The 24,042-nt window shown below is 37.8% G+C and overlaps 1 protein-coding gene across 3 annotated transcripts in view; it reads left to right on the forward strand.

Moving 5' to 3' along the window:
- CARMIL1 (capping protein regulator and myosin 1 linker 1) overlaps positions 1-22,912 on the forward strand; it is a 361,962-nt gene extending 339,050 nt beyond the window's left edge. For 2 of the 3 annotated variants that reach the window (XM_008055062.2, XM_021710920.1), the window contains 5 exons: positions 4,667-5,099; positions 8,877-8,958; positions 10,123-10,335; positions 13,680-13,820; positions 22,672-22,912. In XM_008055062.2, the coding sequence (XP_008053253.2) occupies positions 4,667-5,099; positions 8,877-8,958; positions 10,123-10,335; positions 13,680-13,820; positions 22,672-22,808 (1,006 nt within the window). In that variant the 3' untranslated portion in view covers positions 22,809-22,912. The remainder of the gene's footprint in view (positions 1-4,666; positions 5,100-8,876; positions 8,959-10,122; positions 10,336-13,679; positions 13,821-22,671) is intronic. The other variant, XM_021710921.1, reaches the window with a different exon arrangement.
- Positions 22,913-24,042: the final 1,130 nt, after the last annotated feature.

Here is a 24,042-nt window from a genome sequence, read left to right on the forward strand (position 1 = left end):
TTCTAACACAGCCCATAATATATAGTCTGCCCCAAATCACTGATGGTTAAAAGAATTGAGACAACTTGACCTGTCTCCATATAATCTACAGATACCAACATAGGTGCTTTTCTTTTTAAACTTCAAAAAATTATATTCAAATAGTGGGGCATGTATAGTAATACCTTCCCCAGTATGATTTCCTCTCCTGTTAATTCTACTTTTTTTTTTTTTTTTGAGTTGGAGTCTCACTCTTCGCCTTGGCTGGAGTGCAGCAGCACACTTATGGCCACTGCAGCTTCGACGTGCTGGGCTTAGGTGGTCCTTCTGCCTCAGCCTTTCAAGTAGCTGTAATAATGTTACTTTTTTCTTTAATAGGCTCTGAGTGAAAGTTGGGTAAATTTTTTAAGGTGTAAAATCCATTTTCTACAAAGTTACTGCTCAAGGAGGATTCTGTTTATATTCCAGTGCACAAATAGAACTAGATACATTAATTTTCAGCAGATGATGGAGTCTACTAAAAGTTATGATTTTTTAATTTCATTTTGTTATAAAAATAGATTATTGTTTGTCTCATGTGTAAAGGGCAGGGTATAGGTAACATTAAAATGTCAAATGGTCAACCTGGCTTTTTATTTTTTTAAGTCCCTTGTTTCTTCCCCAGAGCCAACTAACTTCTGTTTCTTTAATTGTTTATTTTGCTTTTAATAGCGTGCTTTTCCTTTTCTATTTTTTCACTTTTAGATCGTAACTGTAGCTGCTGACTTCTTACATTAGATGAGATAATACAGGTTGAACTTCTTTTATCTGAAATACTTCTGGTCATTTTGGATTTTGAAACATTTGCATTATACTTATTGGTTCAGCATCCCTAATCTGAAAATCTGAGATTCGAAATGTGTTGGTGAGCATTTATTTTGAGCATCATGTTGACACTCCCAATGTTTAAGATTTTTGAGCATTTTGATTTTTGGATTTTCAGATTCAAAATGCTGTCTTCATAGTTCTTATATACTCTGTCATCACCAAACACACACCCACACACCTCTCTCTCTCTCTCTCTCTCTCTCTCTCTCTCTCTCTCTCGTCCTCCCTTTCCCTACCCCCATCTTTTAAATTTAATTTTATCATAATTGTTGGTATCTTAGACCATTTTCCGTCACTGTAACATACCCTTTGACTGGGTAATTTATAAAGGAAAGAAGTTTATTTAGCTCATGGTTCTGAAGGTTGGGAAGTTCAAGATTGGGTGGCTGTATCTGGTCAGCTTCTAGTGAGGGCCTTATGCTGTATCATGACATAGTGGAGAAGTGGGAAGAGAAGTGACTGCAAGCAGAAAGGGAGGAGGGTACAAAGGAGGTTGGCCCACTTCATAACACCCATTCTCTCGAGAGCTAATTCATTCCCGTGAGAACTAACTCAGTGTCATTGGTCTCGTTGATGCATCTTAACTCATTTGCAATAGCTGACGTGAATTTACATCATTCTAAATTCTGTTCCTGGTTGCCACTGATGTGAATTTACGTCTTTGCAAATTCTGTTTCAGAATGTTGCTACGTTGTCAAATATATGTGTTATTATATTTTCTTGAAAATGAAGTGAGGCAAGGAGAGAGGAAGTTAATTGAGATATTTATCTGATATCTACTGAGCAATGTTACTGATTTACGTAGTTGCTAAAAATTGCAAATTGGTCATTATTTTGTTGCAATTAGTGTTGTATACTTGTATTTTGATATTTCAAGGCTTTCATACTTAAACATGAAAAATAATGTGCCATAATTATGGAAAATGAAGAAATACATGCTGATGAGATTTCTGAGGTTAAAGGTGAAAGTGAACTTATTAGTGATAGTGAGATAGATAGTGATGTAATGATGCGATGTAAACAAAGAAATATATATAATATATATTGGGTTTACAATCCAAATAAAAATACAAAGTACAGAATGCTGATCAGAGTGGTATGGTTTGAGGCAAATACTGGATATGTCTGCAACTTCTGACTGTATTATGAAAAAGGTGACAATTTAGAAAAGACTATTTCACTTGTGCTTAATGACAGAAGTTTGCGACAACCAACTTCAGACTTTTTATTTTAATTTTCACCTGCTCTTAGTATTAGGAAAGTGAAAAATTTGCCAATAACAAATGTATGAACAACCTAATCACCTCTTGAAGGGACACTCCCAGCACTTTCACATTGGGTTCCAAGCCTCAACATGAATTTTGGTGGGGACAAACCACATTCAAACCACAGCAATTGATTAGATCAATATTAAATGTTTGCTTCATTCTAACCATGTAAACATTTACAACTGAGTTATATAGTATACTACGATTACATTTCCTTTTCTATACAACTTTTTATTTTTCCTGGAGTTAATAATTGGTCCCCTTTTTTGTTTGCTTAGTTTTCTGCATCCCTATCACTGGCCATCCCCTAAATCTCTAAAGATATAAATCTCCTCTCATTTTGTTCAGTTATCTCGAGTTTTATCTTCTCGAACACATGTCTCACCAATGCCTGACCAGCTTTCAATGTGAATTCTGGATCCTTCCCACTGATGTCTTCTTGGACCTCCCTTTATCATCTGCTAGGAGATTTGGGGGATCCTCTTCCCCCGTTTGAGTGTTGCTTTCCTATTTCTACTGGCCTGCGTCAGTCTTATTTATGCCTTTGTTTTGGTGAAGCACCCCCTCAGGTTGCTTCATGACAAAGTGAGCATGGGAAGTGAGTTTCTGTCACTTGCATATCTTTCATTTTGATTGCTAGTGGCATTAGGCATCGAGTTGTAAGTTGGGATCCAGTTTTAACTTAGAATTGAAAACTTTGCTTCGTTATCTCCTAGCTTCTGTTGTTACTTGTGAGAACCCAGTGCTATCATGAGTTCTGATCCTTTGTGATTTGTTTTTTGTTTTTCTTCTTCTCTGGAAAACAGTTGGGATCTTCTCTGTGCTCCTCGAGTACTGAGATTTTATGATGACGTACCCTTGGATGGGATTTTAATTTTTTTTTTTTTAACCAATTTGCTATCACTCCCTGAGCCATTTCAATCTGGAAACTCATGGCCTTTGGTTCTGGGATTTTCCGTGTCATAATTTCTTCCCTTTTTCTCTGTACTTTTTTTCTCAAAGTTCCACTATTCAAGTTTTGTATTTCTTCTAGTAACTCACTAATTTTTACCTTTTCTCTCTTGTTTTCTTATTCTCAGTATTTCCTGTTCCCTGCTTTACAGGAGATAGCCTCAACTTTGAGTATTTTTTACTTCTGCTATCACATTTAGCTATCATTCTTTTTTCATAGATGCAGCATTTTCTTTCATATTGAAAAGAAATGTGGCACAAATGAAACTATTGAAACTGTGGCTGGAGCTTGTCAACTGATGGGATTCAGTGTAGGGTGGTCTTTCTGGACCATTTTGTTGGGGGAGAGGGTCTCCCTGACTCTCAGAATCTTTAGGATTTTTTTTTTATGTTGGGCTTTAGAAACTTTGATTTCCTTCCTGGTGGGAATAAGCCTGCCTGTCCTGATTCTGGGATCTAGAGTGTCAGATGGGGGCTAGGGGAGTATGCAGGCTTTCCTGAGCCTCCCCATGTTCACTGTCCTACACTTTAGCTCAGCTGCACCTGGTGCCCTCAGCTCAGCTTCTTTCGTTTTCTCACTCCGGAGCATAAACTTAGGGTAGGATGGGTATCACAAGCTCTGTAGTTTGAGGAGAGCATCTCATAATGTTGCTTCTTTTAAGCTGTGACATCACGTCCACTTGCAGAGGTGCCTGTTGCCTTCACTCTGGAGCAGCACAAGTACACTTACTTCTGGGCCTCCTGACTGCTGGCTTAGGCTTCAGCTTTCTCACATCTATTAAATCAGTTTTCACTCATAACTACTATATTTTGGCTTCTGAATGTTGATATTTTTGTCTTCTCTCCCTGAGGGGCTTATGCTTTTAAAAAGAAATCCCTTGCTGCTATTTCAATGAAGATTCAGGGGAGCTAAGTGGGTATTCAGGCTGCCAGCTTTAAGTCAGAGACAGTTGTTGGTGGTGCTGCCTACTTGACTCGTTTCCTTGACTCTTTCTCCTTTTATCAAACCCTAAGTTCCAGAACATTCTCCTTCAGAAGACGCTCCGAAAGCTCACTCTCTGCCTTTCCATTTTGTTGCTTCTGTCAGTGGTATTACATTTAAGCAAGGATCCCAAGTTTTGTTTGGTTTGAGCATTAAGAATGGGATTTCAGGTGGTATCTAATAATCATGGAAGGATTGTTTGGTGGTTATAGGGCAGTCTGGTGCTTTCCAGTGTACCCCAGATTGATGAAGACCAGCACCCACCTGTTGGTCAAGTGAAGCCAGCTTTGCTGGAAGTTCTCACATGTAAAGAGATAATTTAAACATTAAAACAAAAACAACAAAAAAAAAACTCACCTCTTTTCTCAGTCCTGCCATTGACACCTTAAGATTCTTATTCTTCATATGCATGCACCTTGATTTCCTCACATGTAGATACAATTATCATATTCCACATTCCTCTGTACTTCCTAAGTGCAATAACTCAAATCAACTTTTTAAAATGCTTCTGAATGGTTACTGTATATGCAGCCATCTCTATAGTTATATTTTGACTGAGTCTTGCTATAACTTATTTATAGAAAAACCAACAGGATCTGTGTCTTGTCCTGAAATGCAGGAAATGGTCAACAAGAGGCTCAGAGTCTCACGAGCTTAGTGAAGGAGGCGATGAAAAGAAGAAGCGAGATTCGCGGAAAAGTGGTGGCTTTCTCAATTTAATCAAATCTCGGTCTAAATCTGAGCGGCCACCAACGGTCTTGATGACAGAAGAACCTTCATCACCAAAAGGGGCAGTCAGAAGTCCTGTTGTGGACATTCCCAGAAAGGACACAAAGACAACTGAGCACAACGGCAGTTCTGAACGGATAGAGGAGATAAAAACACCCGACTCATTTGAAGAGAGCCAAGGGGAAGAAACAGGGAAGCTGGACCGGAGTGACAGCAAGAGCAGCCCACAGGGAGGGCGGAGGTATGGGGTCCAGGTGATGGGCAGCGGCCTGCTGGCAGAGATGAAGGCCAAACAAGAAAGGAGAGCTGCTTGTGCTCAGAAGGTACGTGTTGGTCTGTTTGTATTTATGTATTTCATACATAATAGATGCACATATTTTCAGGGTACAGGTGATGTTTTGATATATACTATAGTGCATAATGATCAAACCAGGGAAATTGGACTGTCTACCACCTTAAACATTTAACTGTTCTTTAATATTCTAATTATTCTCTTCCAGCTATTTTGAAAGACACAATAGATTATTATCAGTAGTTACCCTGCTGATCTATTGAACAGTAGGTCTTATTTCTTCTATCTAACTGTAAAGTTGTGCTCCTTATAGCAGCCTCTCTTCACCTTCCCAGCCTCTGTAACCACTAGTCTACTCTCTATCTTCATGAGATAAGGGTGGGTTTGTTCCTATGTGGTTGTCCTTGCTTGTGTTTTTGTCCCCACTCAGTTTGTATGGACTCGAGAGGTAGAGAAAGATAGTCTGTTGGTTAAATAAAAATCTAAAACCAAAACTTATTCCTAATGGCCCTTGAGCACAGACCACAAAGGTGTGGCCATGTTTTCACTTTGGCTCTAGGGTCACATTTTGTGACGTGCACAGCATTGGAGGGTGGGCATTGGCTTTGAAGATGCAACATGAGCCTTGTCCCACCTGCCCAGGTGCATCCTGTGCATGTCTTGGAAGCATGTGAGAGCTGTTCTGGGGAAATGCTCACATGTGGGGGAAAAGACTGAGTCCGCTGAATCCAAATGGAGAACTGGGGGTAATTGGATAGGTGAATTAACAGAGGCAAATAAAAGACTGAAACCAGATTATAATGATCTAAATATAAAATCTATTTTCCAGTTATTTCATAATTTATTCCCTTTACAAACCTAAAAATTCCTTACTATATTCCAGACTTAAAAGAAAAAGCACTTAATGTATTCTGTTAGAATTTATCAAATTTGACCATTGATAAATACCATCTATCACTGCAAAGATGAGCTTCATAGTTTAAAAATTGCTGAGTTTCCCAAAAATCTGACTTAAAGCATTCATTATTAGTTAAGCTTATTTTAAAAGTTTAAGGTGTCATTTTTTTCTTTTCTTTTTTATCTCTGTTTTCTCCTGGAGCTCCTTAAAGGATTGTATTCTTATCATGATCACTAAGATGTGCATACTCATGTTTAACTCAGGTTTGGGGTTTTCTGCATCATTCCAATCTCTTTTACTTTTATACAACTGACTTCTCCAAAGAAAGGACAATTGCATATCTATTTTATTTGAAGTATCAGAATAAAATAGTTTGCTCTGATTAACCCTTGGTTTTCAGAAAGTAAATGGTAAACTACCTACCAGATATAGAGGGCACTTTTATATTACGTCCAAACAAATGATTTAAAAAAAATTATATCCAGCTTCCCACATGATTTTACAACTGTTCACTGAAGTTCTTCCACCAACACCAGCATTACCTAGCAGTTTGCTAATTTTAGATCTTTCCTAGCTCACTCATGAGCCTTTGGAGCAGAGTTGGAAGAGGTCATATAACTATATTCTTTTAGTTCAACAAGGGAGGCATGATGTGGCCTTCACTGGTCATAATTCTGATTCAATACCACAACCACATCATTAGTGAGTCAGACATCCAAGGATATGTTTACATTTTAATCCATTTTGTGAATATCTTTATAACATTGAATAGCAGTTCTGTTTTTCCAAATGTGCTGTTTATTAGTTTCCAGTGATGAACAGCTTCTTTTTGATGGAAAAGATGAGCGCTCTAGAGTGTTTTATTCCTGTACTTTGGATTTGATATGTAAATTGACTCAAAGTGACAAAATCCTTATGGTTTAGTATGTTATTTGTTCAGGGCTTATATGGTACCTGTGATCTCTTAGCACCATCTAGTGTCAATTTAAGACAACAACCATCATCAAAATGAGTATTTAAAATGCAGTCATGAGTCTTCTGTCAGAATAATAAAATAATAGTTTTTCAAAAAACAGCATTAGAATATTTTCTTCTAAATTCCATGACTGTAGTATTTATAAAGGCGGTAACATAAGCATCGGTGGTCTGTTGATAAAATATGGTGTCTGTACCCTCCTCTGAGTAATTCTTTACATTATTAGTATTTCATATATTAAAGAAAAAGAACTGCGAGCATGAAGATTTGTCATTTGTCATTTATCAACAAAGGAGAGTATCAGGTGGTGAATGCATAGATTTCATATCTTTTTTTCTGGGGGCCACCAAATCAGTTGCCTGCGCACAAAGATCAATGGGCATTAGATTATTTTATCTTTATTCTACGCAATAATTTTGGGATTTATACCTACTTCAGAAAACCTGGGAGGGGAAAAAAAAAACAAAAACAACTCTTGGAATTGATTGTGAGATGGAGAATGAGGTTCCCAGGTTATAAAATATAAAGAAATCCCTACTCTTGGACCTGCTTGGGCGAGGTCTTGAATGAGATTCATGATTGGTCCCCAGCCCTTCCCTCCAGATACTTGCTTTCTTTGGGACCAGTTTTCCATAATGATGCCAAATAATGTGCTCATTTTAGCTGTGGTGCTTGTGTGCACACTTCTCCTCACAGACTTGCTCAGCACTTTCTACTAGTGAAAGTAGAACTTTTGTGGTCTTCCGGAGAAGTTCTTCAGCCTTCCTGCCACTTGGGTGCGCTTCCTTTTTCTGATAGGGACCCTGAAATGAAGAAGGTCTTCCTTGCCTTGAGGCAGGACCACAAGACACAGATCTACTGTGTAGGAGGCAAATACAGATGAACAGGCCTGAGGAATGTGTGGCCAGGGTAGGTTAATGAGGGTAGACAATGAGACTGATCTCACCTGCATCTCAAGTAATCCTCTTATATCATCAAAAACAGTCTAAAGCTAGGAATTGCTGCAACCGCTCACTTTTTAAGTTTATCAGAAGCATGAGATGAGCAGGAATGAGCAGGCTGGATGTCAGACTGCTTTTAGGAATCATCATGCCTCCTGGTCTATCTGTCCACTTCATTTTTGTTTGTTAGACAAGTAGTAGAGGCAGATCATCTTTGTCAATAGGATTCTGAGATATTATTAAGCAAACACCAGACTTTGCTTTTCGTGTCATATTTGTATCGAAATGCCTCACCCTAGTGTGGACTTTCTGTACTGGGAAGGGAGAGGCTGAGTCCTTGCTTTACCAGTTTTAGCTCCTACCCTAAAATAGTAGCATTTTACCTTCCCCATCTTTGCCATCTCTAATTCCTCCAACCTGCAGATTTTTAAAAAAATTAATTCAGGCCTGTTCATCCGTATTTGCCTCCTAAACAGTAGATCTGTGTCTTGTGATCCTTCCTCAAGGCAAGGAAGACCGTCTTCATTTCAGGGTCTCTTTCACCTGTGTTGTACAATGAGGTTGTAATAGTTTTCACTGCTTTTAAAACTAGATTTTTGGAAAGCAAACCTGGAGTGGGTCCAGTAAACTTCTAGTGTGTAGAAGCATGGGGGACTGTAGAGCTGGTTTAGGAGTTCAACAAGAAAAGCAGGAAAGATCACCAAGCACACTGACTTCTCCTGGCCCCACACGCCTCTCATCTGTGGGTCGCCTTCTGAGGAACTGGCCACACTTTGGACTCCAGATCCCTGACTGAAAGCACAAAATGGAATGTGTTTCTCCTAGCATTCTTCCAGTAGGAGAGCCCAGGGAGACAGGTCAGGTACAGTCACTGTAACAGCTGCCAAGTTAAGGAGCCGTTATTTGTTGATTTATTATCTGCTTTGCATTTGTCCTTACTAACACATTAAATAAATGTGTACTTTTTCTGGGGGTGGTGCTTGAATTTTTTAGAAGCTTGGGAATGATGCCATATCCCAGGATCCTTCCAGCCCGACCTTGAGCAGTGTAGAACGGTTGGACGGAGGTGGAGCAGGTAAGTCAGGTCATTGCCCTCATCTCCCTTAGGAAAAGCACTTCCCTTCTGGTTTCAGGAGTAATGTGTGGTTGACAGAGGCGAGAACATGCCTCTGTGTTGTGTGTTTGCAGCTCTCACCTGAAAGCCATATCCCTTCACCTGCCCCACCCAGGTCCACCTGGGAGTGCAGCTTGCCCCATTTTAGCCTTGTGTTTTGACAAGACACTATTTCTGATTTCCCAAAGGGAGGAAATTCTGATTGCGTTTTCATTGAGAATTCCTAAATTGTTGGCATTTTGGCAAAGGGGAGTAAGGGTTGTGGGGACATGGCTAATGTTTTTCAAAATAAGCTATACATGATGTGTGGAAGATCAGTGGCTATCTTATTTGATATGAAGAAGTATTCTTCCCTTGCAGCTTGAATATGCATGAAATCTAATATCCTCTGTCCTACTGGACCTTTTAGGTATAGTAAAAGAATAAGATTCCTTAGATGGACATTGAAGAGTAACATGTAAATTGCATGTTAGAATCTTCATTTTGCTGTTTGAAGTTTTTTTGGCTTAGCTATAGTATCTTTATGCAGTAAGAGTTGGACCAAAAATTACACTTTTATTGGCTTATTTTTGCCAGTTGTCTGGTTAAATGAAGGCAGCAATATGAATGGAGGCGTAGGATGAGGGTACATTTCTGGAGCCATTCACACTTAAACATGAGATTATGGCCATCAGCATAACCTTCCTTACTCAGAACCTGCAGCCAGAACCATAACTAATTATCACCAGAACAGAGGCCCTTACAGTGGGTTACACCTCGACCTCATGCCAGATCTGAGAAAGATCTGAAAGCTTCAAAAACATTGAGAAACACTGATTTCTTTGGACATGATTGTGGAGCTGTACACTATTAAATGTAAAGCTGGTCATCTTTGGAATAGTCAAGAGTGATCAGAAATGCATCAACAAGTGTATTGCTTTATTTTATTCCCTACAAAGAATTTTAGTCTTTTTCCAACATGTTTGGATTCTGAAAACATGGTATAACAGCATGTTTCTGTTTTAAAGTATCCATGATGAGAAATGACAAGAAATGATTGTAGCAGTTTGTACCAGACTTCTAGCTTTAAGATATTGGCTTCTTTGACCTTTGATTTTTATGGTAAAGTGTGCTTTTTCATTTTAGTACCTAAACTACACCCAGGTCTTCCAGAGAACCGCTTTGGGATGGGAACACCAGAAAAGAATGCTAAAGCAGAGCCCAGAGTGGAAGCAGGTTCCAGGTCTCGGAGCTCATCCAGCACACTCACCAGCCCTAAGCCCCTCCTGCAGTCCCCTAAACCCAGCCTCACGGCGCGGCCCGTTATCCCACAGAAACCGAGAACTGCCTCGCGGCCTGGTAAGAGTTTCTCCCATCAGGGAGTTTGCGTCATCACCAGGTAGCTTCCTGGATTAGACTCTGCAGGTGGTTTCAAGGGCTGCTGGTGAGCGGGTGTGGGGGCTTCTGCAAGGAGGGTTAGTGGGAAACCTGTGTGAAACTGAACGTGGCAAGGGCCAAGGGATTCCCTTATTCAGCATGGAGGACCACCATGTGCGGGAGGGGATTCTGATGCTGTCCTCGCTTTCAGGGCTGCAGGTTGGTTGGTGGGCACAGCAGGAAAATCAGATTTGTTGACCCATCTGCAGTGCATGACTTGGCCTTTCTGAAGTCTGTCTTCAGGGTATTTCAGCCCTTCAAAAGGCTGCAGTTCAGGAATGAGGACCATGTGGAAAAAGCACAATCTCTTCTGTTTTTACACCATATTCTGTGACGTAGTTAGGGTTTAGAGCAGGACCTGGCAAACTGTGGGCCTGCTTTCGTAAATAGTTTTACTGGACACAGTCATTCCATTTGTGTAGGTGTTGGCTATGTCTGTGTCCATGCTACAGTGGCAGAGTGGAATAGATTGTGACTTATACACATGGTCTGCAGGGTCTAAAATATTTACTCTCTAGTACTTTACAGAAATGTTTGTTATTAGTTTAGAACATCTTAAAAACATTAGAAGTGATTAGGTTCTGCCTTATTCTCTCCCACAAAAAAGAAGGCCTGGTGTGGTGGTGCTCACCTGTAGTTCTAGTTACTAGGGAGGCTGAGGTGGCAAAACTGCCCGAGTCCTCAAACAGTATGATCACACCTATGAATAACCACTGCAGTATATCCTGGGCAACATAGCAAGACCCCATCTCTTAAAAACATTTTTAAAAGACCACATGTTGTTTTTTTTTTCCAAATACAACTTTCTATTGTAAGAATTTTCAAATATGAAGTAGAATGGATAATATAATGAACCTTATATCAACTCTTTACCTCTTATTTCTCCCACAAAAAATAGCCAAACAAGGAAAGAGATATAGTCAGATCATCACCATCATCACCGTCATCATCATGGTGATCTTATTGGAGTGATTCACTCTGTGCTAGGCACTGTTCCAAATGCTTTATGATGTATTCCCAGTATCCTCAACACTGCTACATTTTACAGATAAGGCACAGAGATAATTAAGTTTGCCAAGTCACATAGCTGGTGAGTAGCAGCCAGACTGACTCTTCCACCTGTTGTGGTAACCGCTCTTCTATTGGCATGCATATTATAAAGTAGGATATACAGCTCATCATAATAATTTATACAATATGCAGAAGACTTGTGTAGAATAAGAAAAAAGGCAGAATCCTGTTTGTCCAAACTCATTTCACCTGTGGATCTTTCCCATTTTCTCTCAAACATTTCTTTCACTGCCTGAGGGCCGTCTGGGGCAGTATTCCTTGGTCATCATAGCCCCCAGGTTCCTCAAGAAACCAGTGAAAGGTTTGCAAAGAGAAGCTACAAAGAAAGGGGTATAGTGACTATACCTCGGTACACTGGCTTTACCTCAATGAACTAACCCAGAAGCAAATCATTTAGGGCTTCCTAATTCAAACTTTTTCACAAACCAAAGTTTTTTATGAGGGAGAACACAAAAACCTTGATGCACACAAAATGCCTTTACAGCAGGAATGGGGAGAACAGAGAAAAAGAAAATAGTTAAAGCATTTTTTATAAACGCAAAAAGCAAATAACTACTCAAAAGGAAGCAAGCTTCCTTTTGGGAAGCAGCTCTTATAAAATGAATCTAACCTTGTTTGTAGCGTGCAGTGGTCTCCCTTATCCAAGGTTCACTTTTTGTGATCTCAGTTATTTATGGTACAGTACAATAAGGTATTTTAAGAGAGGGAGAGACCACATTCATATAACTTTTATTACAGCATATTATTATAATTGTTCTATTTTATTAGTTACTGTTTAACCTCTTACTATTTCTAACTTATAAATTAAACTTTATCATATGTGTGTTCAAAAGAAAAAGCATAGTGTATTTAGGTGCAATGGTTTCAGACATCCACTGAGAGTCTTGGAATGTATCCTCATGGATAAGGAGGTCCATTGTATTTTGGCTTCTCAGTTTCTAATGCTGAATATGAAGCTCGCTGAATTCCCAGTATTCTGTTGCAGAAGCTTTTATTTTCAGTTTATTTATCAAATGTGTTCATTCATTTCATAGTGCTTAGTATATCAAGAATTATGTTAACAAACTAATGTGTTTATAGAGCTTGATAATTCAGCAGGCATTTTCAAATACACTGTCTTATTTCCCCTCTACCACAGTTCTGAGAGATTGTGAAGGTGGGTGCTGTTATCTTTGCATCCCTGGTTGTATGGTGAAGCAAGTAGGAGGCAGGAGGTGTGAGACTGAAGAGGATCTGGCTATAGGCTGTCTTCTATACACACCAACTTGAGAATGATCTTGTTGGAAATAGAGCTGAGAAAGAAGAATGAGCCAGTAGATCCTTCCAGTTAGGGTGAAATAGCACTGGCTTTGGAATTAAGATCCCAGCTATCTTGCCATCTTTTTTAGCTTTGCAGGTCATTTAATCTCTTCATTTATCAAATGATTAAAGTCCTTTCTGGTTCTGAAAGTTCATGATTCCAAATTATTGTTGGTGATCTACATGCATCAGTGATATATATCTCCACACATGCATGTAGATCACCACCAATAATATATATATATTATATGACTTATATATGTATGACATATATATATATTATATATTATATGACATATATATGGCATATATATATATGACTGCTTTACTGAGTTTGATAACAGGTAAAGGCAGAGAAATATAAATATCACATCTTTTTAGAAAAACAAACAGCCTTTGTGTTTGAGGCAGAAGGAACATGTGGTTCACTTAATTAAAGTCTAATGTTTTTTAATTGAAAAATACAGTTTATTTAGAAAGTAAATTAGAGATGAAGAGAGAAAGAGAGAGGAGATTCATCTCCCCGAGGTAGGGGAGGGGCCCAAAGGCAAGAAACATGGCAGCCATAGCTCAAAGAGCCACATAGACACACCAGAGTTTAACAAAGCAATGGCCTGAAGTCTAATTTTCACATATCAACTCATTGAAATTATGTATCTGCAGGATACATTCGCATCTGTACAGATTTTAATCTTTTATAAGCTGTCATTATTTTTCTCATTATTGTTTGTGGATGTTACCTCACTGGGCAGAAACAAAACTAAGTTTTAGCCAGAAAAATTCTATGATGCTTTTTTTTTTAAGTGAGTCATCTGTGTTTAAAGATTTACCAGGCTTTATATTCTTTATATTCCAGTTTGTGGAACAGTTTGATTCATGTGTTTGTGTCTCCTTAGAGGACATCCCAGACTCTCCATCTGGCCCAAGTTCCCCTAAAGTTGCTCTTCTTCCCCCTGTCCTGAAAAAAGTTCCTTCAGACAAGGAAAGAGATGGCCAGAGTAGCCCCCAGCCAAGTCCTAGGACATTTTCCCAGGAAGGTAAGAATTTTTTCTGTGTTAAGTTTCTCCAAGGAGGTCATTTCAAAAGAAATAAACTAATTTCAAAAAGAAATTAAATCCTGGACTGAACTAATATTGTAGAGTTTGTTAAAGTCAGCATCTCTTGGATTAAATTTTTGGAACCAGAGTAGTTTCTTAGGTCAGAAACTCAGTTCAACATTATTGATGATGTTGGATTTTAATGAAGAATGAAAAATACAACGGAGATGCCCAACCCAAAAGTGTAACTTCTTTGCAAGGATAATTGCTAGATGCTCCTGAACTGGTCTCAGCGTGTTAGGTGCTGCTTGAACATGATTTTATGCCCTATTTGGTGCTACCTGTAGATTTCTAGGTTCCCTTATTTCCAAGGAAATCTTCCCCTAGTTGGGTTAAATCACCACTACTGTAGTTCAGGAACAGCTCGCGCAGTCACAAGATCAACCGTTCCTCAGAAGTGCAGCATGGGCATGAGCATTCTCAGGGTGTCATTGCACCAGTTTGTTCCTTTTAATTGCCTGGGGTAGAAGTACAGCAAGGTAATCGTGTTTTCTCTCCAACTGTTTGAGTTGTTGTCAGTTATTATCAGAGGTGAGGCTTGGTTGTAGCTTCAACACCCATACCTCACATTACATAAAGTGTAGTGTAAATGTTACTTCTTAGCCCCACCTATAAAGAAATTCTAGAGCCACACAAGTTGTCTGTGTCCAGAAGGCTTTCGTTGTGGTTTGAATTTGCTGTGTTTTATTTTAGATTTATTTGACACTTTAGGATTCTTTGATCTTTCTGGCTCTGACATCTTCCTACACTGGCTCATTTTGTTTATTGACAATAGCTTTGGGTTGAAGTTAATAGAAAGTGTTGCTGAGTACTGTCTTTGTGGCTTTGGAGTTTAATAATAATAATAAAAAAATAATAACATTGCCTGCTTTCTCATCTTCATCCTGCAGATTTATTTGGTGGATAGAAGCACCACTCATCTATTGGCTATAAATAAAAGAAGGTGGGGTTTTGATAAAAGCTGATAAACCACTTCTGTCAAATAGAGAAACTAAAGCCATGAAAGGTGGCTAGTATCTATAGTCATTTCACACAAAATAAATAAACACATTGTTTAGTATTACAATCAGAGAAAGCATTTGGAAAACTTGGTATAAAAGGAATAACCTCTGGTGGTGCAGGCTCAGAGTGACCTGAGCCAGCAAGTGTCCCCTGACAGCCCAGTTCTCACCATGCAGCTAATCCCCCATTCCTACCCTTATTTTCCCTCCTTTTCTGCAGCTGCTGACTTTACATCTTTACTTTTAAGGAAGCTTTAAAAATGCCTGGAAGACTCCAGTTGCAGAGAAAAAGGAAAGGTAGAGAGGGGTGGTAGTGCTAAGTAGGAATGTTCATCTGTTTATCAAAAGCAATTGAAACACTGACAGATGTACCAAAAAAAAAAAAAAAAGATTAAAAGGTTGAATAAAACATTATTTTAACATTTTTGGAAAAGGGTGTTTTCTAAAGGCCTAGAGTAACCTCACAGCCTCACAAGTAGGAAATGTGTTTCATAGAGCTTCTCTAGTTAACAAAGTAAGTGAGATACTGAATAGCACTAGCAGACTTTTCACTGCTGTAAAAAGTTGAGTGTTCTTTCTGCAGGAAGTTAGGAATAGAATGAAGTATTCCTCAAATATTTCAGAGCTTCAGAGGTAGATAGATACTTGATTTCCTTTCTCACTTAATATTAGGGATGGTTCTTGCTCCCTTCTTTCCATTTGGATGGTAGGAACTGTAGAGCTATGGAGACCATGGCTTTCCCCTCTGGGGTCCAGAATAAGCTGATTGTAGAGATCATCCTGATGAATTACTTTGTATTGAAGTTGGACCAAAATATACTTGAAGTCTGAGAATGGTCTGTAGATGTTTGAGCTGTTAAGATTTTGACTTTAGATTATTTATCAGCTCGTCCATTAAGGTGGCCCAGAAATGGTAGCTACTTGTGAAGTCATATCCTTTTCCTTATAAACTGTTCCTGTTGTGCTCATTTCTGTTTTCTTAAAAATTATTCATGCTGGTTACTTCATTTCCCTGTTCTGTGCCTCCCTTTGGACTAGCGTGCCCAACTAATTTCTGAAACAGGTAAATTACTATGATTCTTCTGGATAATTCCATAGTGAATGTGATTTTCATTAATCCATCGTGGAATCAAGACGGTAATATTGGGACCTTTTTGTTAGTACCTTTTTGGGATGGACTTGGAGCCCACCTCATTTTGCACGCCATTCCATAATGTTGGCTGTTGAATTCTATAGATATGGTGTATCTGCCCAGGACCAACACTGTAGGTTCCTTGAATCTTAAGTGGGGCGGGTAAGCTGATATTTAATTTCTAAGATTAGTATTTTTAATATTAATGTTAACACATTGATGCATGTGCTAATATAAAGGGTAAAATGAATCCCTTTTCCTCAGTAGTGCAAAGAGGAGATTATTACAAAAGACATTCAGATCATGACAGTGGCAAGCCTTCCAGTAGAGGGAAAAGATCTTCAAAACTGTACTCCACCATTGCAGAAGATGAAGTGAATGCATTTGGGCTCAGGAAGTCACAGCCAACAAATGGTTAGAGCCTTCGATTATCATCCCTCACTGACCCAAAGCTTATGAACTGGCACTAACAAAAACGAACTTTAATTGAGTAACCTCTGTCATGGGTCTAGGGCAGGGATTAGTCATACAACCGAGTTTTATTTTTCTTTTCTTTTGTTTTCTAAATAGCAACAGGATGGTCCTTCCATTTGGGGCAAAAATATTGTCCTAAAAATCTAAAATTAGAAATTCTTATGAAGAGGATTAAGTTACTTTCGTGACTTGTCCTTTCAAATTTTTGTGATTGTATGTGTTTATATGTGGGGTCATGCCTCCTGTTCTGTTTCTTTATAGCTTTACTTGTCTGTTGGATTTCAACTATGGTTAGATTAGAACTTCTTAGAGTAACAGAACTTATATCTTTAGAGAATATTTGCCTAACACCGTAGACTTTTTTAGGAAAGAAACAATAAAAATCCACTATCTAAATACAGACTGTGGGTCATGCACATGAGATCTTTCAGTGGATGTTTTATGACCCTTTAGTAAGAAAGAAAAAATACCAATTAACTTGTCAACCTTCAGGAACAACTTATTCTGTTTTCTAGCAGTTAGTCTCTGATGTCTGTCTTCCATTTGGCCATGTAGTAAATTCCGTAATTTTTTTTTCAGGTGAGAACAATCCTAAGAGACAAAAGGGAGACAGATTTCAAATCAGCTTTGTCTCTTCTAATGGGAAACTTAAAAACAAGCATTGCTGACTCAGAGAGAAATATTTTTTCTGTGACTAAAGTACTCATCATCTCCCTGGTTAATAACTTTTTATAAATATGACTTCAAAATATTTAAAGAAAATCTTAGTATCTTTAAAGAATACAAAACATCCTGATATGTGAGATTTCCTTAAATGACTTCTGCTCTTGGAATGAGGCTTTTTTCTTCCTGTGAACTTTATCAGGAGTGAACAGATGAGTGTATTGGCTTCCAGCGATTAAGTGCATAGTCCAGCATTCTAGTTATAACTCCATGTCCGTCACTGCCTCCTAAGAAAGTTTTCAGAATACTAGTGGGAGTGACCTTACTATAGGGATAACTTATCTTTATTGCAAAGAGATAAACCATTCTCAAACTTTAACACTCTACTATTGATAACAAACTTCTTGTGATCCGCCCCCAGCTTAACAGTATAATGAGTTATGATATTTCAAGTGGGAACTGTTGTCTTTGAGAACTTGCCTTGATACAGATTTAAAAACAGAAAAGCATCTATCAACCATGTACCAGCAACAACATTTGTACCCTGCCTTCTCAGACAGTACTATCAGATATGCCTTGTGTACTTATTTGCTTGGTATTCTGGTACATACTAGCTAGATGGCATGATGGAGTTAAGGACACCAGCTACAGCAGAAAGCAAAGTCTGTAGGTGTAAGGATAGAACATTCTGTTTGGTTCGGGCAGCGCCTGCCCTAGAGAAAACCGGCTGAATTGATCCTTCCCTTTTAAGGCTTTTCTGCATAGTAGACTTTTTTATAGACACACAGTTACAATAGCTCCTCTCTACAAGAAATTTTTTCCATATTGCCAAGAACATCTCTGTTGTCTTCAGTCATAGAAAAGTTACGTAAATAAACACCTGTTTATTTTTGAGAATATATTAAGCCAGATTCTCTGTCTTTATATTGCCTGTTTTGATTGAGGACACTTGAGGCTTCAATAGATGTTACTGTATTCTGGAAATTTACATTTGAACTATTGTATCCATTGACTTATATTACTTGATTATTGACAGAGCACCATTGATGCAATGTTCCTTTAAGAGACCACTAAAAGCACTTTATAAAACCTACAGAGACCACTCCCTCGTACCTCATTGATCATCAAGTAAAGTTTTGAGCTAGAGTAAAAAGAAGCTACAAATCACAAATCACAGAAAGGCAAGGAGAAGAAATTCTGTCTGTTTTAGATATTTCTATGACCTCTTTAGCTTGAAATTCTCATTGTTGTGATGGGCTGCATCAAATTTTGATAGAAATAAATAGGACCATCTTGTATTTGCTTTTCTGCCTTGATTTCTAAAAATAATGACAGACATCAAAAAGTAATTTTTACAAGAGCTTCAATTAAAGTAATTTTATGTATAATATTTTAATTTGTTTTGTTAGTGCCGATTCCTAGCACTTAACTGTCTTCACCTTTGAGAACTGCATAGCAGTCTGCTTCCTGAATAGTTCCTGGTTAAAAAAATAGCATTTAGAAAAGCAATTCCATTAAATCATTGCGTGTACTTTCTCTTAAATCCTTTAAGAGCAGCTTTGTGTACACTAAAACAGCTTTCTTATTTTCCTAAATCATGTATTCATGAAACAAACAGAGGCTATTGTTCTCAAAGCATGCTGCGTATTTTTATCATGATTATTATGTTTCAATTGTGTGGCTATTTTAATATTGATTTGACAGGTAAAATGTTTAATTTCTTTTATTGGAAATATCTGTAACTATATCTTTTAAATTTCACATCATTTTTTCTCTACATTTAATTATGTCATGATGTTTTTGTTAGAGAACATCCTATTTTCTTGAAGAAAATAGTTGGTTTTGGCTTTGTATGCATTGTAATGGCTCTGTTTATACAGGGCATCTGATTCTGAGATTCCTTTTATATATCACTTGCTTCTTCCATGATTCAACCTTTAGCCAACAAATACTTGGCTGTGACTTACAGTATGTAAGCCAGTGCTCTGTTCTTCTTTTTTCTACCAGATTCAGGTTCTACTTTCTCTATATGAGTTCTTCAAAATAAATTTAACAGTTGGTTGGCATCTGGGGCTCTTGCTAGAAAGTATAAAAAAATCAGGGCCAACTACTGAATACTATTTTAAGGTCATTATAATGCTTTTCTCTTGGAAAATATGGATGCTAGTGGAGCTTACAATGGAGAAAATATCAATTTTCATATGAATATCTGAATTTGTATGCATCTGCATAAGCTTTAAAATTAACACATCTATATGCAAAGTCAGATCATCTTCAAGAATGACAGATTTCATGTTTGAGCTTCTCTGCACAAATTATTGCCACTATCAACAGGATGTGAATAGACATGGAATATTTGTGTTGAATAAATTACCTGTTCATTTACTCAAGTATCTTTTATTCATTAATTTTAATGGTATGTGGAATGGTAATACATACATGAATAGACATGTGCATCGAGATGCTCCAGCACTCTTAACTGTACACATACTTGTACTGAAGATGTGTTTGTGAAACAATCTGCTTTTTTTTTCCACCCAGTATAAAATCAAGCATTAAATCAGCTTCTTGGAGGCCCTCTGTCTGAATTGGTAAAAAGTCTAAATTTTTAAATATTTTAAAAATAAATTCTGGATTTTTAAGTTTCAAATGGGCATAGTTCTGTTTTAGGGCCTCTTTAAAAGGAAACCTGACCAAACCTACTTCAATATAATTGTAATTGACATTTTAATTATATGCAATAAAATAGATGCTTCCCTAAGGGCTGCAAAACAATGTGTTGCTTTAGAAAGAACATTCCCCCATACAAAGTTGTTTACCCTAGGAATCTGGACTAATAAGGCTGGAGGCTGGGAGACCAAATGCTTTGGTTTCCAAACTCACCACGTTAGTAGTATGACTTTAGTTCTTTGATTTCACTGTGATCACTTTTCCTGTCCCTGAATGATGCCTACCTACTTTACTGAGGACATGTCAGCCTGGTACAAGTCTCATTATCACATGCACATTTACAATTGATAGAGTTTAATCAATGAAGGTGAATATACTTTCAAGGAAATGTCAACGCCATAGTGAAATGCTTTGACAGCCCTTTTGAAAAAACATGTGATTTTCCCTGTTAGCTGTGTTAGATAAATTGCAATTTTTGCTTTCATGACTGGTACTGGCGCTATGTCACTAACCTAGGAGCCAGAGTTTGCTGTGTCCTCCCCCATTCCCCTACCCTGCTGCTCCTACAACCCCCCATTCCTGGAGTACTAAGAAACCCAGTGTCAGTGACTAGAAAGAATCAACACTCTATGGAGACTGAAGGACAGTCTGTTTTGTCTTTTGTTTTTGTTTTTTGCAGGAAGATTCTTATATGTTGGAGTTCTCTGAATTTCAATCATGCCTGTTACAATGACTCTTATCCACAGGGTTATTTCAGTTTTTATTTATGACCCAAACATTTTTACTTGAGTATCTTTTTATTAATTAAAATTAATAATTAAATTGAAATGACATTTCGCCATTTTTAGAAATTACTGTTGTGTTATATCATATAATGTGAATTAGACCTGAAATTTCCAGGAAACTGAAATATTGGGAAGGACAAACATTTGATTATTCTTTTAATCTGAGAATTTTATATTTTTTTGCTCTGAAGACAAATGAACAGTATATCACTATATTTATTTCTTCCCTTGAATCTGTAGTATATTTTTGAGTCATTTGCTATAGAGGAATAACTTCTTTTGGTTTTAAACTAGACTGAAAGAGATTTCTAGCAGATATCATAACCAATGCTTTGTTTAGAGGTTGGACTTATTGCAAAATATTTTCAAGATAAAGATATGACACATTTTATTTTTTACTTGCACCTCTTCTTAGCACTTAAGTACTGTGTGCCAGTATCAAATTGGTTTTGTGATAAATGACAAAATATTTATAGAATTGTATTTATCTTATTTTTCAAAGCCTAGTTTAATAACAACTTTTAAAGGCCCGAGCAAGTATATTTAATTATTTAACCTTATGTAAGCTTAAAAAATAGAAACCAATTATAAAACTTGTTACTTTCTTTTCTCCATCTGAGAATTTGCCTAAAGCTATTGCATAAAAAGAAGTCAAAATGTTAAAAATTGAATACTTTTTATAATGAAGTTTAAAATATTTTCTTTGTAGAATTTACTAAGAATTTAAATTTTTATTGTCTAGAGATCAGAATCTGGCTCTAACACTGGTATTGGCAAGAGAAGTATTTATTATGTTTGCATTTTGACTATTAGTTTTAATGAGTCTCACTTCCTGAAATATTCTTCAGTGAATACTTAAATAGCCAGCTCCCAGCAAGATGAATTTTTTAGCAGAATTAAAAACTCAAAGTGATTAGAAACATCAGTTGAATTTTCAAGCTTTTTCAGGATTGACACAGTGTGTTCCTGGCTGAATCATTTGTACTTCTGAGTGATGAGGTAGCTATCCTTTTCCTTCAAGCTGTACAGTGTGGGTTTGGTTTTTTTTAGCTCAAGAGGTTCCATGCAGTAGACAAAATGAGTAGTATTTAATAACCCTTAATGTCTACGCTAGAATATAGCATCCAAACCTTTCCCAAGGTATCACAGCAGTGATGCCATGTTCTAGATGGAAAGAACATGGACTTGGGAGAGGCATGTTTACATCCTGGTTCAAGTTTTACAAAATCTGTCTCACAGAGTAGTCATGAAGAGTAGCAGTAATAAAACTGAGAGTTCCTAACACATAACAGAGGGGGCTCAGTTCCAAATAATGACGATTTCATCATTGCTTGGTAAAGTCTCAGTGGAGTCTTCATATTTATGTGCAATTAGAACAGGTAACAACAATGGTCATTTTTTTACCTAGAGGGTGATTCCAAAGGGGTTGGATGTATCATAGGCAGCATATAGTTCTTTTCCACAAGACTTTAAAGTATTCATATCATAGGGAGTGAAACAGGTTTTCTGAGACACAGAAAGTTCTGACAAAAATTCCTCGTGCCTTTCCTGATATCCTGCGCCCTAAGCAGGGATGACTAAGCAGGGATGACTAACCCTGAATCATCTGAGAAGTCATTGAATGGGGCATCTGTCCAGGCAGCACCCCCCCAAAACTGTGTCTGCACTGTTCTCTCTGCTGCGTGAGGGAGCAGCTATGACTGAGGAGGTTACCTGAGGCAGAACAGCTTCAGAGCACTCCTCCTTCCTGGCATCTTCCTCCGCTTCCCCACCATCCTTGCCCTCTGGGGTGTCACCTCAGATTCTCAACCACATCTATGAGAGGTTCACCCTGTCATAGACTGTTTTCTGTGTGTGTTTTCTTCTTTTCTTTTGTTTCTGCTTGGTTGGTTTGTTTTAAATCACTGTCTGGAGTCTCTAAACATAAGAGCAAGTTTGTTTCTGTAAAAGTTCATCCTGAACCCCCAACCCACTTTTCAGGGTTTGTGTATCTCACCCCATTGTCAGTCAGGTCTCTGATACTACTTTATTAATAATAAACACTACAACTTCCCTTTCTATTTCAGTTTCAAGGAGAAGCTGGGGCCCACAGGCCCAGGAGTCTCAAGAACAAAAACAACAGTCCTCCAGTAAAGATGGCCATCAAGGCAGCAAATCTAGTGACTCTGGGGAAGAAGCGGAAAAAGAGTTTATTTTTGTGTAAAGGTCACCCACACAGATGTCTTCCTGTGAAGGGTGCTTTTGTTAACCATCAGAGAGGAACCAAGGGCAACGCTTCTTCTTCCCAGGCATTCTTCTCTTGGTGCTCTCTTTCTTTCTCTCCTTCCTTCCTTCCTTCCTTCCTTCCTTCCTTCCTTCCTTCCTTCCTTCCTTCCTTCCTTCCTTCCTCTCGTTCCCTTCCTCCTTCGCTCCCTCCCTTCCTTCCTTTTCCCCTATATTCTATATTTTTGAATATCAAAACAGATCTGTTTCTTGGTAATCAGAGCACATTTGTTTGGTCTTTCTCCAACCTCTTGGCATTTGATTTGTAAGCATTCCTTCATATATGCCTTTAACAAAAGCCAGCATTTATTCCACGGGCCCTACTTGAATTTCTCTGAGGCAGCTACAGATTGCCCTGCAAGATGAGTTTTGGGAGGTAAATGAAGTAACTGGACACACATTCAAACAAGTAACACCACAGCAGACCACAGGGTACTGCTGAATGTACCTGTGTCAAATCTGCACATGACTCAATATAGCAATTTATTCTTGATGTATGCAATTGCACATTGTAATTATATTAACAGAGCACACTAATAAATAATTTGTATAAATTATATATATTAGATCTTGGGTATGGTTTTTACATTCTTCCTTCCTGATGTGGAATTATATATGTAAAGCTTGGTTGGTGACCTTTGCATACCATCAACAAACGAGTTTGAGAGAGGCCCACGGCTGACTCTACCATGTGCCCAGGTTAATGTATATAGTTGATTGGAATGGGTTTTATGAATATTCATGTTTTTGAAGGCCTTTAATTTCTGTCTGCATATTAGTTTTTAATGTGTAATTTTAAGAGAGATTACTTTGACACCTGTAAAAAATAAAAATACTACTCTTTATAGGACATTTCACAACTATTCATTTACATTACAGGCTGAAGGTATTTTATTCATATGTATATTTATACCAATAAATGATTTTACAAGTGGAATTCTGACCTTCTTCAGATATATTTTCTGTTAAGACTGATTTGTGGTGGTGAACTTTGGTTTTATTTCCAAAATAGTCACAGTTCTCAGATAGTCAATCTGGGAACCATTACCTTCAAAATAAATATAACTTGCTCTTGCCCCTGCCTGTTTTCACCATTGGGAAAAAAGATAAGATTTTCCAAAAGGGTGTAGAGTAATGAGTTTGATCAGATCTTATTACCATGAATTGAGGGTTGT

The sequence above is a fragment of the Carlito syrichta genome, unplaced genomic scaffold (assembly GCF_000164805.1).
Source record: "Carlito syrichta isolate Samal-C Ts95f unplaced genomic scaffold, Tarsius_syrichta-2.0.1 Scaffold301645, whole genome shotgun sequence".
NCBI lineage: Eukaryota > Metazoa > Chordata > Mammalia > Primates > Tarsiidae > Carlito > Carlito syrichta.